Source organism: Nerophis ophidion, linkage group LG20, assembly GCF_033978795.1.
Source record: "Nerophis ophidion isolate RoL-2023_Sa linkage group LG20, RoL_Noph_v1.0, whole genome shotgun sequence".
NCBI classification, from domain to species: domain Eukaryota; kingdom Metazoa; phylum Chordata; class Actinopteri; order Syngnathiformes; family Syngnathidae; genus Nerophis; species Nerophis ophidion.
Genome location: NC_084630.1, coordinates 36,611,349 through 36,627,042, shown reverse-complemented (window position 1 = coordinate 36,627,042; position 15,694 = coordinate 36,611,349). Strand labels below are relative to the sequence as shown.

General features: G+C 50.4%; 1 protein-coding gene across 9 annotated transcripts in view; it reads right to left on the bottom strand.

Moving 5' to 3' along the window:
* Positions 1 to 15,414, bottom strand: part of LOC133539094 (echinoderm microtubule-associated protein-like 6) — a 41,114-nt gene extending 25,700 nt beyond the window's left edge. For 4 of the 9 annotated variants that reach the window (XM_061881145.1, XM_061881146.1, XM_061881148.1 and 1 more), the window contains exons 1-17: positions 14,881 to 15,405; positions 14,645 to 14,804; positions 13,223 to 13,321; positions 13,076 to 13,144; positions 9,201 to 9,386; positions 6,107 to 6,242; positions 5,823 to 6,024; positions 5,448 to 5,585; positions 5,122 to 5,378; positions 4,853 to 5,059; positions 4,607 to 4,774; positions 4,284 to 4,390; positions 1,174 to 1,274; positions 915 to 1,101; positions 753 to 858; positions 587 to 680; positions 420 to 520 (exon numbers count right to left, since the gene is read on the bottom strand). In XM_061881145.1, coding sequence (XP_061737129.1) covers positions 420 to 520; positions 587 to 680; positions 753 to 858; positions 915 to 1,101; positions 1,174 to 1,274; positions 4,284 to 4,390; positions 4,607 to 4,774; positions 4,853 to 5,059; positions 5,122 to 5,378; positions 5,448 to 5,585; positions 5,823 to 6,024; positions 6,107 to 6,242; positions 9,201 to 9,386; positions 13,076 to 13,144; positions 13,223 to 13,321; positions 14,645 to 14,804; positions 14,881 to 15,077 — 2,515 coding nt within the window. In that variant the 5' untranslated portion in view covers positions 15,078 to 15,405. Of the gene's footprint in view, positions 1 to 419; positions 521 to 586; positions 681 to 752; positions 859 to 914; positions 1,102 to 1,173; positions 1,275 to 4,283; positions 4,391 to 4,606; positions 4,775 to 4,852; positions 5,060 to 5,121; positions 5,379 to 5,447; positions 5,586 to 5,822; positions 6,025 to 6,106; positions 6,243 to 9,200; positions 9,387 to 13,075; positions 13,145 to 13,222; positions 13,322 to 14,644; positions 14,805 to 14,880 lie in introns of all 9 variants that reach the window. The other 5 variants (XR_009803180.1, XM_061881150.1, XM_061881151.1 and 2 more) reach the window with 2 other exon arrangements.
* Between the last annotated feature and the right edge of the window lie 280 nt (positions 15,415 to 15,694).

The window sequence follows — 15,694 nt, the reverse complement described above, 5'->3', positions numbered from 1 at the left end:
GCAACATAGTCAGCGAGGTGTTGACAACATAGTCAGTGAGGTGTTGGCTAATTAGTTAGCGAGGTGTTGGCTATTTAATTAGCGAGGTGTTGGCTAATTAATTAGCGAGGTGTTGGCTAATTAATTAGCGAGGTGTTGGCTAATTAATTAGCGAGGTGTTGGCTAATTAATTAGCGAGGTGTCGGCTAATTAATTAGCGAGGTGTTGGCTAATTAATTAGCGAGGTGTTGCAACAAAGTTAGCGAGTTGTTGGCTAATTAGAGAGCGAGCTGTTGGCAACATAGTCAGCAAGGTGTTGGCAACATAGTCAGCAAGGTGTTGGCTAATTAGTTAGCAAGGTGTTTGCAAGATAGTTAGCTAGCTGTTGGGTAATTAGTTAGTGAGGCGTTGGCTAATTAGTTAGCGAAGTGTGCCACCACCTGAGTGCTGCCAGAACTTGATGTGTTTCATCCCTAAGGTCACCAGCTTGTCCATCCTGAAGGGGTTGCTCTTCACCACAAAGATCTTGTCCTTGTGGCCCCTGGGAAAGAAGCGGACGGGAACAAGGTGCGAGCACACCTGACGTAATAGACTTGACAATCTGTACCTGCTCTTAGCCAGTCGTTCACCTTTCTTCCAGTCCCAGATGACGATGGAGTGAAAGTCGTCCATTCCCACAGACACCAGGCTCTTTCCGTCAGCTAAAAAGGCAAAGAAACCTTCAAGACGACGCAAAGCTCTGCCGGCCAGGTGTGAGCGATCATGTGACGTACCTGTGAAGTCCAGCGCACTAACTCCTTTGCTGTGGTGACCTTTGAGCAGCGACAGGCATTTGAGAGTTGAGATGTCCCAGACGTGGACGGCCGGGTCCCGGCCCACCTGAGCACACAAAGAGGCGATCAGAGACCAGCTGTCGGTCCGGTGGCCGTCCGTACCTGGCCGGTGGCGGCGTAATCTTTCAGCGGGTGCAGGGTGAGGCTGAGGATGTCGTCATCGTGGCCCTGATAGAACCTCTGACTGTGCTGCAGGCGGTTGTAGACCACAGCCACCGCAGCCACATGGTAGACCACCTCCCCGCCCTGGCTGTAGAACAGGTTGTTACGGCAGTCGAAGCCACGGTACCTGAAGAGTAGTCCAAGACCAACTTGTCTTATCGTCCATTAACTGATTACCCATCATGCGCAGCACTTTTACCCATGAACAAATTGCAGGCTGAGCCCCTCCTCCGGTGCTTTTTGCCTCTTCAGAGAACCAATCAGCTTCCTCCGCAGCTGCGGGAGGTCGTCCTTATACACCTGCGGATGCAAATAGCGAGTCTAACGTACGGAGCGACTTCATACCTTGCAGGGTTTCCCGCAGCGCTTTGTTGCTAAGAGTCGCCGCCTAAGCTGAATTCTTAACAAGCTGCTACGCTTTGCTGTGCCTCTGTCCCTGTCAGTATGTCTCTGCAGCACCCAGCATTGTCCCACCCACAGAACCATCTGATTGCTTGCACGCAGAGCGGTAACAGCCAATCAGCAGTGCGTCTTCAGAGCGGCAACAGCCAATCAGCAGTGCGTCTTCAGAGCGGCAACAGCCAATCAGCAGTGCGTCTTCAGAGCGGCAACAGCCAATCAGCAGTGCGTCTTCAGAGCGGCAACAGCCAATCAGCAGTGCGTCTTCAGAGCGGCAACAACCAATCAGCAGTGCGTCTTCAGAGCGGCAACAGCCAATCAGCAGTGCGTCTTCAGAGCGGCAACAGCCAATCAGCAGTGCGTCTTCAGAGCGGCAACAGCCAATCAGCAGTGCGTCTTCAGAGCGGCAACAGCAAATCAGCAGTGCGTCTTCAGAGCGGCAACAGCCAATCAGCAGTGCGTCTTCAGAGCGGCAACAGCAAATCAGCAGTGCGTCTTCAGAGCGGCAACAGCCAATCAGCAGTGCGTCTTCAGAGCGGCAACAGCCAATCAGCAGTGCGTCTTCAGAGCGGCAACAGCCAATCAGCAGTGCGTCTTCAGAGCGGTAACAGCCAATCAGCAGTGCGTCTTCAGAGCGGCAACAGCCAATCAGCAGTGCGTCTTCAGAGCGGTAACAGCCAATCAGCAGTGCGTCTTCAGAGCGGCAACAGCCAATCAGCAGTGCGTCTTCAGAGCGGGAACAGCCAATCAGCAGTGCGTCTTCAGAGCGGTAACAGCCAATCAGCAGTGCGTCTTCAGAGCGGCAACAGCCAATCAGCAGTGCGTCTTCAGAGCGGCAACAGCCAATCAGCAGTGCGTCTTCAGAGCGGTAACAGCCAATCACCAGTGCGTCTTCAGAGCGGCAACAGCCAATCAGCAGTGCGTCTTCAGAGCGGCAACAACCAATCAGCAGTGCGTCTTCAGAGCGGCAACAGCCAATCAGCAGTGCGTCTTCAGAGCGGCAACAGCCAATCAGCAGTGCGTCTTCAGAGCGGCAACAGCCAATCAGCAGTGCGTCTTCAGAGCGGCAACAGCCAATCAGCAGTGCGTCTTCAGAGCGGCAACAGCAAATCAGCAGTGCGTCTTCAGAGCGGCAACAGCCAATCAGCAGTGCGTCTTCAGAGCGGCAACAACCAATCAGCAGTGCGTCTTCAGAGCGGCAACAGCCAATCAGCAGTGCGTCTTCAGAGCGGCAACAGCCAATCAGCAGTGCGTCTTCAGAGCGGCAACAGCCAATCAGCAGTGCGTCTTCAGAGCGGCAACAGCCAATCAGCAGTGCGTCTTCAGAGCGGTAACAGCCAATCAGCAGTGCGTCTTCAGAGCGGCAACAGCCAATCAGCAGTGCGTCTTCAGAGCGGTAACAGCCAATCAGCAGTGCGTCTTCAGAGCGGTAACAGCCAATCAGCAGTGCGTCTTCAGAGCGGCAACAGCCAATCAGCAGTGCGTCTTCAGAGCGGCAACAGCCAATCAGCAGTGCGTCTTCAGAGCGGCAACAGCCAATCAGCAGTGCGTCTTAAGAGCGGCAACAGCCAATCAGCAGTGCGTCTTCAGAGCGGCAACAGCCAATCAGCAGTGCGTCTTAAGAGCGGCAACAGCCAATCAGCAGTGCGTCTTCAGAGCGGTAACAGCCAATCAGCAGTGCGTCTTCAGAGCGGTAACAGCCAATCAGCAGTGCGTCTTCAGAGCGGTAACAGCCAATCAGCAGTGCGTCTTCAGAGCGGTAACAGCCAATCAGCAGTGCGTCTTCAGAGCGGCAACAACCAATCAGCAGTGCGTCTTCAGAGCGGCAACAACCAATCAGCAGTGCGTCTTCAGAGCGGCAACAGCCAATCAGCAGTGCGTCTTCAGAGCGGCAACAGCCAATCAGCAGTGCGTCTTCAGAGCGGTAACAGCCAATCAGCAGTGCGTCTTCAGAGCGGTAACAGCCAATCAGCAGTGCTCCAGCGTCGTGATGAGCAGATTAGGTGTTTAGCAGGTAAGCATCAAGCACCGAACTCTCCCCAAATGATAATAAACACCTCCCAGTCAACTACTGGTAACATCACTATGAGCCCGTTGACGTTCTAGAAATATAAGCGGCAGCTCAGCTCGCTCGCAGTCCTGGAGGTGAAGGCTAATTAGCTTTCAGCTTAACGTTAGCTCATTTTGCGGCGTGTGTGCGTGTTACGGACGGCAAAGCCCCGTCTGTCTGTTATTTCACTTGACCTTTTTCTGTGTTGAAGCAGCAAAAAAGGACATAATGTTACATGAAGAGTTTGTGTCTGTGATAGTGTATATAATAATGTAAGTGCATCATTAAGCCTACATCAACTCCATGGTGTTCAGGGATGAATAGTCTCTCCTATTGCTATTGTACTGTTTTTTCAGCTATAGTAACATTCATCATTAGTAATGTAGCAGCCTAGTTTCCCTGCGATCACATGTTGCTACAAATATAACATTTACATAATAAAACTCAACTTCAGGCTTCCCAAATGCTGTAAAAAATGAAGCATGATGAGTTGAACATATGTCAGCATGTGGCATAATAATGACATAATTAGTATCTCAGCTAACTAGGACTGTTTTGTTTTTACTCTATGGAAAAAATATGGAGATATATATCGTATATCGCCAATCAGCAAATGGAGCGGAAAACACAACCAAAAATTTTAGGCTTCTTCATGCGACGAAGCTGGCCTACTTCACCAAAGTCTGTAGTCTATTGCCCCCCAGGCTGTGGTGGCAGCGATAAGGTGGAGACGTGATGGCGACAGGCCAAGTAACACCGATCCTTACACCCACCCACCCCCTTTCCCGGTCTGTCCGCCGGAGAGACACCATCTTAACTAACACATTTTCTAGGGGAAACACTGCCTTGCCTATAATCACCTGACGCTCGTAGTTGTGCTGAGATTCCTGTTCGATGTCCGAGTCGATTTCTGGCACGTCGGACACGTCAGAGTCTGAGTCGCCGCTGTTGGAGTCGGCGTAACCCTCTGGAAGCAGCAAAATGTTATCAAATCAAAAACTGCGACTTTCAGGGACGCATGGAGGGTGACTTTAGTGCTACTTTTCAGGGATGCATGGAGGGTGACTTTAGTGCTACCTTTCAGGGACGCATAGAGGGTGACTTTAGCGCCACTTTTTAGGGACGTAGTTCCCTGGCAACATCACCGATAAAGTCACAAAAAAGATTTTTAAAAGACCCCAACCTTGGAGGAGGGGTTCCAGGACACCGTTCATGATACCCTCAGGCAGGAAGCGCCACTGAAAGACGGCGTGATCGGCCCCGCCGGTGCTGACGACCCACTGAAGATCCTTAGACCATCGCACGTTGGTCACATGTGCAGAATGGCCGATGTACTTCTTGAACTTGGCACCTGTTGGACGTAGAAAGGAGTGAAGATCTGAGCGAGTTCTGCCAACACACCCAGGCTGCTTCTGTTGCCGCTACGGACCTTTCTTGAGACACGGGAACCTGAAGAGTTTTACGAGGCCGAGGTCATCGCCAGTCACCAGCACGGCGCTGCTGTAGTTGGCGTCCACAGAGTTGACGGTGGTGACGTTGGAGTATTTAGGCCAGATGCTGTTAACCTCTGGCCCCAGAACACCCGTCCACGTCATCCAGTGGATACCCTTGGCCTCTTCTTTGGACAGCACTTTACCTGCGGGGCACAAGCTTCAAGCGTCAAAGTTTGGGTCAGTAGTGAGGGTCGGTGAAGGGTACCTGGCATCCGGAAAAAGAGGCGCTCTCCGGCGCCGTCGTTAGTCTGCAGGAAACGGGAGTCCACGGACCAGTCCAGGTGTGTGATGAAGGAGGTAGAGTGGCCGCACTCGCCCACTTTTTTAAAGCGTTGGGCGACAGCGTAGACGTCCACCACACCATCATTGGAGCCCACCGCCAACAAGGAGCCGTCTGGTGAGAACTTGAGCTCGTGTATCACCTCCTTCCTGTCCTTAATGTGCACCACCTCCGTCATGTCCCTGAGGTTACAACAAGTCTCGCCTCGTTATTCACCCTCAACCATGTGACTGAACAAGGTCAGGGGTCACCTGACTCGCAGGACCGTGAAGGAGCCATCCTTCATTCCCAGAGCCAGCTGAGATCCGTCGTTGTTGAAGGAAACGCTGCGCACCGATTCTTCCATATTACAGCGAGCCAGCAGGGTTCGGTCTGGCAGACTCCAGAGCCTGAGATACGCACAGGAAGTGACCACGCACAGGAAGTGACCACGTGCAGGAAGTGACATCGCACAATGGTTTTTGATTGATTGATTGATAATTTTATTAGTAGATTGCACAGTACAGTACATATTCCGTACAATTGACCACTAAATGGTAACACCCCAATAAGTTTTTCAACTTGTTTAAGTCGGGGTCCACGTTAATCAATTCATGGTAAATGATGTCAGAACCGTGACAGCTCACCTGACAGAGCGGTCATCGCTTCCGGTAGCAGCGACTGGCTGCTTGGGATGAAGGTCCAGTGCCCACAGTTCCCCCTCGCTGTGACCTTGCATCAGCAGAACCGGTTTGTCCCGGTCCCGGACCATGACCTCAAAAATCTCGCTGTCCTGTGTGCCTGCCAGGATGCGGTCAGCCTTCCAGCAGACGCTTCGGATGGACAGACCTGAAACCACGCCAGCGTGACGTCAAGCATAACGTCGAACGTGACGTCAGGTGTCTCGTCAGGTGTGCCATTTGCAACCAACCTTTGTATCCCTGCTCGGCTTCACGAAGATCGATTTTGGTTATGGGCTTGAAGTCGACGTCCCACAGTCGCACACAACCGTCTCGTCCTCCGGTGGCAAAACCTTCTTCACAGGCGTGCATGCTGAAGATTCCCGCCTAAAACCAGACAAACGCTCTTACCCATCAGCGTCCCTTCTTGTGCGTGTGTGTCACCGCGTGTGGCAGTGCGGGTGTGTGTCAGCAAGTGTGACAGTGTGGGTGTGTGTCAGCCAGTGTGACAGTGTGGGTGTGTGTCAGCCAGTGTGACAGTGTGGGTGTGTGTGTGTGTGTCAGCAAGTGTGACAGTGTGGGTGTGTGCCAGCCAGTGTGACAGTGTGGGTGTGTGTCAGCCAGTGACAGTGTGGGTGTGTGTCAGCCAGTGACAGTGTGGGTGTGTGTCAGCCAGTGTGACAGTGTGGGTGTGTGTCAGCCAGTGTGACAGTGTGGGTGTGTGTCAGCCAGTGACAGTGTGGGTGTGTGTCAGCCATTGTGACAGTGTGGGTGGGTGTCAGCCAGTGTGAAAGTGTGGGTGTGTGTCAACAAGTGTGACAGTGTGGGTGTGTGTGTCAGCCAGTGTGACAGTGTGGGTGTGTGTCAGCCAGTGTGACAGTGTGGGTGTGTGCCAGTCAGTGTGACAGTGTGGGTGTGTGTCAGCAAGTGTGACAGTGTGGGTGTGTGTCAGCTAGTGTGACAGTGTGGGTGTGTGTCAGCTAGTGTGACAGTGTGGGTGTGTGTCAGCTAGTGTGACAGTGTGGGTGTGTGTCAGCAAGTGTGACAGTGTGGGTGTGTGTCAGCCAGTGTGACAGTGTGGGTGTGTGTCAGCTAGTGTGACAGTGTGGGTGTGTGTGTCAGCAAGTGTCAAGTGTGACAGTGTGGGTGTGTGTCAGCCAGTGTGACAGTGTGACAGTGTGTGTCAGCCAGTGTGACAGTGTGGATGTGTGTCAGCCAGTGTGACAGTGTGGGTTTGTGTCAGCAAGTGTGACAGTGTGGGTGTGTGTCAGCCAGTGTGACAGTGTGGGTGTGTGTCAGCAAGTGTGACAGTGTGGGTGTGTGTCAGCAAGTGTGACAGTGTGGGTGTGTGTCAGCAAGTGTGACAGTGTGGGTGTGTGTCAGCAAGTGTGACAGTGTGGGTGTGTGTCAGCTAGTGTGACAGTGTGGGTGTGTGTCAGCAAGTGTGACAGTGTGGGTGTGTGTCAGCAAGTGTGACAGTGTGGGTGTGTGTCAGCAAGTGTGACAGTGTGGGTGTGTGTCAGCAAGTGTGACAGTGTGGGTGTGTGTCAGCTAGTGTGACAGTGTGGGTGTGTGTCAGCAAGTGTGACAGTGTGGGTGTGTGTCAGCAAGTGTGACAGTGTGGGTGTGTGTCAGCCAGTGTGACAGTGTGGGTGTGTGTCAGCTAGTGTGACAGTGTGGGTGTGTGTGTCAGCAAGTGTCAAGTGTGACAGTGTGGGTGTGTGTCAGCCAGTGTGACAGTGTGACAGTGTGTGTCAGCCAGTGTGACAGTGTGGGTGTGTGTCAGCCAGTGTGACAGTGTGGGTTTGTGTCAGCAAGTGTGACAGTGTGGGTGTGTGTCAGCCAGTGTGACAGTGTGGGTGTGTGTCAGCAAGTGTGACAGTGTGGGTGTGTGCTAGTCAGTGTGACAGTGTGGGTGTGTGCCAGCCAGTGTGACAGTGTGGGTGTGTGCCAGCCAGTGTGACAGTGTGGGTGTGTGCCAGCCAGTGTGACAGTGTGGGTGTGTGTCAGCCAGTGTGACAGTGTGGGTGTGTGCCAGTCAGTGTGACAGTGTGGGTGTTTGTCAGCCAGTGTGACAGTGTGGGTGTGTGTGTCAGCAAGTGTCAAGTGTGACAGTGTGGGTGTGTGTCAGCCAGTGTGACAGTGTGGGTGTGTGCCAGCCAGTGTGACAGTGTGGGTGTGTGCCAGTCAGTGTGACAGTGTGGGTGTTTGTCAGCCAGTGTGACAGTGTGGGTGTGTGTGTCAGCAAGTGTCAAGTGTGACAGTGTGGGTGTGTGCCAGCCAGTGTGACAGTGTGGGTGTGTGCCAGCCAGTGTGACAGTGTGGGTGTGTGTCAGCCAGTGTGACAGTGTGGGTGTGTGTCAGCCAGTGTGACAGTGTGGGTGTGTGTCAGCCAGTGTGACAGTGTGGGTGTGTGTGTCAGCAAGTGTCAAGTGTGACAGTGTGGGTGTGTGTCAGCCAGTGTGACAGTGTGACAGTGTGTGTCAGCCAGTGTGACAGTGTGGGTGTGTGTCAGCCAGTGTGACAGTGTAGGTTTGTGTCAGCAAGTGTGACAGTGTGGGTTTGTGTCAGCAAGTGTGACAGTGTGGGTGTGTGTCAGCCAGTGTGACAGTGTGGGTGTGTGTCAGCAAGTGTGACAGTGTGGGTGTGTGCTAGTCAGTGTGACAGTGTGGGTGTGTGCCAGCCAGTGTGACAGTGTGGGTGTGTGCCAGCCAGTGTGACAGTGTGGGTGTGTGCCAGCCAGTGTGACAGTGTGGGTGTGTGTCAGCCAGTGTGACAGTGTGGGTGTGTGCCAGTCAGTGTGACAGTGTGGGTGTTTGTCAGCCAGTGTGACAGTGTGGGTGTGTGTGTCAGCAAGTGTCAAGTGTGACAGTGTGGGTGTGTGTCAGCCAGTGTGACAGTGTGTGTCAGCCAGTGTGACAGTGTGGGTTTGTGTCAGCAAGTGTGACAGTGTGGGTGTGTGTCAGCCAGTGTGACAGTGTGTGTCAGCAAGTGTGACAGTGTGGGTTTGTGTCAGCAAGTGTGACAGTGTGGGTGTGTGTCAGCCAGTGTGACAGTGTGGGTGTGTGCCAGCCAGTGTGACAGTGTGGGTGTGTGCCAGCCAGTGTGACAGTGTGAGTGTGTGCCAGCCAGTGTGACAGTGTGGGTGTGTGCCAGCCAGTGTGACAGTGTGGGTGTGTGCCAGTCAGTGTGACAGTGTGGGTGTGTGCCAGTCAGTGTGACAGTGTGGGTGTGTGTCAGCCAGTGTGACAGTGTGGGTGTGTGTCAGCCAGTGTGACAGTGTGGGTGTGTGCCAGCCAGTGTGACAGTGTGGGTGTGTGTGACAGTGTGGGTGTGTGTGCGTACTCCGTGTGCCGCCTGGATGGTCCTGACCAGGGAGATTCCGCGCCACACATACACGTCGCCATTGAGCGCGCCTGAGTAGGTGGTTTGCTCCTTGGCGGTGGCCACACACAAGATGGTCTGAAGGTCACCCGCCTTCCCGAAGATTCCCCTCTTGGGTGTCAGAGCGTTTCCACACAGAGTCCAGAACTGAGACAAGATCATCAATCAATCATTACAGTTTTAATATGAAGGATGGGGGTCAGCATTACAATTATTAATTATGTACCACTCTTTTTTGCAGGAGGACAATCATTACTAATCATTATTAATTTTATAATCGCCTGCCTGAGCTGCTACCTTGTGGTGGTAGAGGAGTTTACGCGTCCCAATAATCCTAGGAGCTACAGTATGTTGTACGGGGGCTTCTATTCTCCTGGTAAAGTCCCTCATGAAAAACAGATCCTAGTTGAGAGACCAGCCAAAGAGCAGTTTAAAGACGACCATGATTAGACAATATTGAGGACCAACGTTTCCCTCTCCAGGACACAGGTCACCAGGGCGCTTTCTGGATTTAGGCCTGCATGTGGGGCTGGGCCTGCCCTCAAGCTGCCCGGCCAGGCACAGCCCGAAGAGGCAACGTGAGTCTTTCCTCCTATAGGTGGTGAGCCCATAGAAGTCGGGTGCAGTGTGAGCTGGGCGGCAGTCGAAAGCAGGGCCCTTGGTGGTCCGATCCTCGGCTACAGAAGTTAGCCTTTGGGATGTGGAATGTCACCTCGCTGGCGGGACGGAGCGGAAGCTAGTGCGCGGAGTAGAGAAGTTACTATCCATTCGGACTCACTTCGATGTATAGCAAGAGCTCTGGAACCAGTCTTCTCGACAGGGCCTGGACTCTCTTCCACTACGGCGTCGCCAGCAGTGAAAGGCGAGGGGTGGGGGTGACTATACTTGTTGCCCCCCGCTGAGTTCAACTTGGTGGACGAGAGGGTAGCTTTCCTCCGCTTCAGGTGATTCCCTTGTTCTACTAGCGTGTTCAACGCCTACGTTGGAAACGGCAATGTGGCGTGATTAGGGGAAATGGCCGCCCTGATCTGAACTTGAGTGGTGTTTTGCTATTAACACTTTGTGCTGGTCACAGAATGTCAATAACAAACAGTATGTTGAAACATAAGGGTGTCTGTCCGCATGTGCACTTTGCACCAGGACACCCTAGAACGCAGGTCCATGATCGACTTTGTTGTTGTATCATCCCATTTACGGTCTCATAGTTTGGATGCTCGGGTGAAGAGAGGGGCGGAGCTTTCAACGGATCCTCACTTGGTGGTGAGTGGGCTCCGATAGTGGTGGAAGATGTCGGACAGACCTGGCAGACTCAAATGCAGAGTGATGGCCTGCTAGGAACGTCTGGCAGAGTTTTCCGTCAGGGAGAGTTACCATTTCCACCTCCGGAAGAACTTTGAACATCTCACGACAAAGCCACTGGACATTGAGTCCGAGTGGATGATGTTCCGTACCTCTATCGTCGAGGCAGCCATCAGAGCTGTGGCCGCAAAGTGGTCAGTGCCTGCCATTGCGGAAATCCAGATGGATGCCATCAAGCTGAAGAAAGAGTCCTATCGGGTCCTTTTGGTTTCTCAGACTCCAGAAGGCAGCGGATTAATGGAATTAAATTGAAACTTTTATAAGTAGATTGCACGGTACAGTACATATTCCGTACAATTGACCACTAAATGGTATCCCCCCCAATAAGTTATTCAACTTGTTTAAGTCGGGGTCCACGTTAATCAATTCATGGACAAGTACTGAAAAGCTAAGCGGTATGCGGCTTTGGCCTTTGCATAGACAAAAACTTGGACATGGGAGGAGTTTGGGGAAGCCATGGCAAACGACTTCCGGACGGCTTCGAAGCAATTCTGGACCACCAAACTCCGCCTCAGGAGGGGGAAGTAGTGCACTGTCAACACCGTGTATGGCGGGGGTGGTGTGCTGCTGACCTTGACTGCGGATGTTGAGGATCAGTGGAAGGTATACTTAGAAGACCTCCTCAATCCCACCTACTCGTTTTCTAATGAGGAAGCAGTACCTGGGGACTATGTGTCGGGCTCTATTTCTGGTGCTTAAATTGGTAGTTAAAAAGCTCCTCGGTGGCAAGGTCCCGGGGGTGGATGAGATCCGCCCAGAGTTCTTTAAGGCTCTGGATGCTGTGGGCCTGCCTTGGTTGACAAGACTCTGCATCATTGCTTAGACATCGAGGGTGGTACCTCTGGATTGGCAGACTGGGGCGGTGGTTCCTCTCTTTAAGAAGGACAACCGGAGGGTGTGATCCTACTTTGTGGGATCACACTCCTCAGCCTTCTCTGTAAGGTCTAATTAAGTTTACTGGAGAGGAGGCTACACCGGATAGTTGAACCTCGGGTTCAGGAGGAACAGTGTGGTTTTCGTCCTGGTCATGGAACTGTGGACCAACTCTATACTCTGGGCAGGGTTCTTGAGGGTGCATGGGAGTTTGCCCAACCAGTCTACATGTGCTTTGTGGACTTGGAGAAGGCCTTGGACCGTGTTCCTCAGGAAGTCCTGTGGGGAGTGCTCAGAGAGTATGGGGTATTGAAAATTATTAATTATTATTATTTACCATTTTCTTGTGTAGACTACAATTATAAATACTTACAATTGTATTATGTAGACTACAATCATTAATAATTATAATTATGTTGACTACAATTATTAACAATTAAAATTATAATTTGTAGACTACAATTATTAACAATTAAAATGTTACTATGTTGACTACAATTATTAGTAATAAAAATTATTAATAATTACAATTGTATTATGCAGACTACAATTATTAATACTTACAATCTTATTATGTAGACCAAAATTGTTAATAATTGCAATTTTATTCCGCGGACTACAATTATCAATAGTTAAAATATTATGTAGAATACAATTATTAATAATCACAATTGTATTATGGAGACTACAATTATTAATATATACAATTTTATTATGTAGACTATGATTATAAATAATTAAAATATTATGCAGACTAAAATTATTAATAGATACAATTGTATTATGTAGACTGATTATTAATAGTTAAAATGTTATTATGTAGACTACGATTATTAATAATTATAATTGTATACTGCAGACTACAATTATTAATAAATACAATTTTATTATGTAGACTATGATTATAAATGAAATTTTATTATGCAGACTGAAAATATTAATAAATACAATTTTATTATGTAGACTACGATTATAAATAATTGAAATTTTATTTTGCAGACTAAATGTATAAATAAATACAATTTTATTATGTAGATTACGATTATTAATAGTTAAAATGTTATTAAGCAGACTGCAATCATTAATAATTACAATTGTATTATGGAGACTACAATTATTAATGATAAAATGTTATTATGCAAACTACAATTATTACTAAATACAATTGTATTATGTAGACTACAATTATTAATGATTAAAATGTTATTATGCAGACTACAATTATTAATAAATACAATTGTATTATGTAGACTACAATTATTAATGATAAAATGTTATGATGCAGACTACAATTATTAATGATTAGAATGTTATGATGTAGACTACAATTAATAAAAAATACAATTGTATTATGTAGACTACAATTATTAATGATAAAATGTTATGATGCAGACTACAATTTTTAATGATTAAAATGTTATGATGTAGACTACAATTATTAATGATTAAAATGTTATGATGTAGACTACAATTATTAATAAATACAATTGTATTATGTAGACTACAATTATTAATGATTAAAATGTTATGATGTAGACTACAATGATTAGTCATTCAAATGTTATAGAATATTTCACAGCTGCTAGGTGTTAAGCCCCGCCCACCTTGATGTGTTTGACGCCACAGCTGACCAATCGGGCGGACACAAGCGGATCCCAGGCCACGTCAAAGATCTGCGGCAAGAAAGGGGGATCAATAATCAATAATCAATAATCAGGAGTTGAGCGGACCACAGCTCAGGTGAGGCCTACTCTGTCCGAGTGGCCGGTGGCTGTGGCGAGGACTCGTCCGCCCCTCCAGTCCCACACGCACAAGGTGTTCTTCGCGTCCAGTCCCACGGAGGCCAGGCGCTGTGACGACACAACAAAAATACACACACACAAACACAACATCATCACCCACACACCAACACCACACACACACCAACACCACCACAAACACACCAACACCACACACACCAACACCACACACACACACAACATCACCCACACACCAACACCACGCACAACATCACCCACACACCAACACCACACACACAACATCACCCACACACCAACACCACACACATCATCACCCACACACCAACACCACGCACAACATCACCCACACACCAACACCACACACACAACATCACCCACACACCAACACCACACACATCATCACCCACACACCAACACCACGCACAACATCACCCACACACCAACACCACACACACAACACCACACACACAACATCACCCACATACCAACAAGACACACACACCAACACACAACATCACCCACACACCAACACCACACACACAACATCACCCACACACCAACAAGACACACACACCAACACACAACACCACACACACACATCACCCACACACCAACACCACACACACACACAACATCACCAACATCACCCACACACATCTCCCACACACCAACACCACACACAACATCACCCACACAACATCACCCACACACCAACACCACACACACATCACCCACACACCAACATCACCCACACAACATCACCCACACACACAACATCACCCACACACCAACACTACACACACAACATCACCCACACACCAACATCACCCACACATCACCCACACACCAACACCACACACACACACATCACCAACACCACACACACAACATTACCCACACACCAACACCACACACACATCACCCACACACCAACAACATCACCCGCACACCAACACCACACACACAACATCACCCACACACAAACACCACACACACACATCACCAACACACACATCACCCACACACCAACAAGACACACACACCAACACACAACACCACACACACAACATCACCCACACACCAACAACATCACCCACACACCAACACCACACACACAACATCACCCACACACCAACAAGACACACACACCAACACACAACACCACACACACAACATCACCCACACACCAACAACATCACCCACACACCAACACCACACACCAACAAGACACACACACCAACACACAACACCACACACACATCACCCACACACCAACACCACACACACAACATCACCCACACACAACATCACCCACACACAACACCACACACACAACATCACCCACACACCAACACCACACACACACAACATCACCCTCGTCGTCATCACATCACGGAGGGGGCGTGGCCTCACCTGTCCGTCGCCGTCAAACGCCAGACAGGCCACGCCGTGCGTGTGCAGGTCACGCAGGATGGAGACGGTGTGCATGGCGTAGGTGTCCCACACGCAGATGTAAGGATCCTTGCCCACCTGACCCGTGGCCACCTGCACTTTGTCGGGATGGAGCGCCAGGCTGCGACGGGGATGGAGACGCCGCGTGGTGAGCCCGCCATCTGCCATCCGTGTTGTGAGCGTAAGAACTAGGTTACCTGATGATGTCGTCGTCGTGGCCCAGGTAGAACTTCTGGGCATGTTCTCTGGCGTTGTAAACCACGCCCACCCCGGCCACGAAGTAGACCAGCTCCTTGCCGGCCGTGTAGAAGAGGTTGTTGCGGCACTGCTGGCCGCGGTAGCCGTGCACCCACTCCAACCTCAGCTGGCAGCGCGGCGCCGTCTTGTCCGCCATGTCACCAAGATCTGGACACCGCACAAGTCTGAAAGGTCACCGCCCCTCCCCCACACCTGCACCTGCACCCGCCGCCTCAGACTTCATCCTTTGATGCCTCCTGTCCGAAAGCAGATTAGCGCAGGCCGTCAGCAGCGCCTTCTTCCCGGCGGGAAATGTCCCCGCATGCCGGCGGGAGAACCCTGTCACCCGCAGCGGAACCCCGACCGAACCAGTGGACGGTCCAGAAAGACACGTCGAAAGCTAGGACGCGACCTACATGGGATTAACGCCAGCACATCCGGTCCTCACCTTCAAAATAAAACAACCCATGTACGGTCCAGAAAGATACATCGAAAGCAAGACGTGACCGCCATGGGATTAACAGCAGCACATCCGGTCCTCACCTTCAAAATAAAACAACCGATGGACGATCCAGTAAAACACTTAAAAAACTAGGACGCGACCACCATGGGATTAACGGCAGCACATCCGGGCCTCACCTTCAAAATAAAACAACCGATGTACGGTCCAGAAAGACATCGAAAGCTAGGACGCGACCGACATGGGATTAATGCCAGCACATCCGGTCCTCACCTTCAAAATAAAACAACCCATGTACGGTCCAGTAAAACACG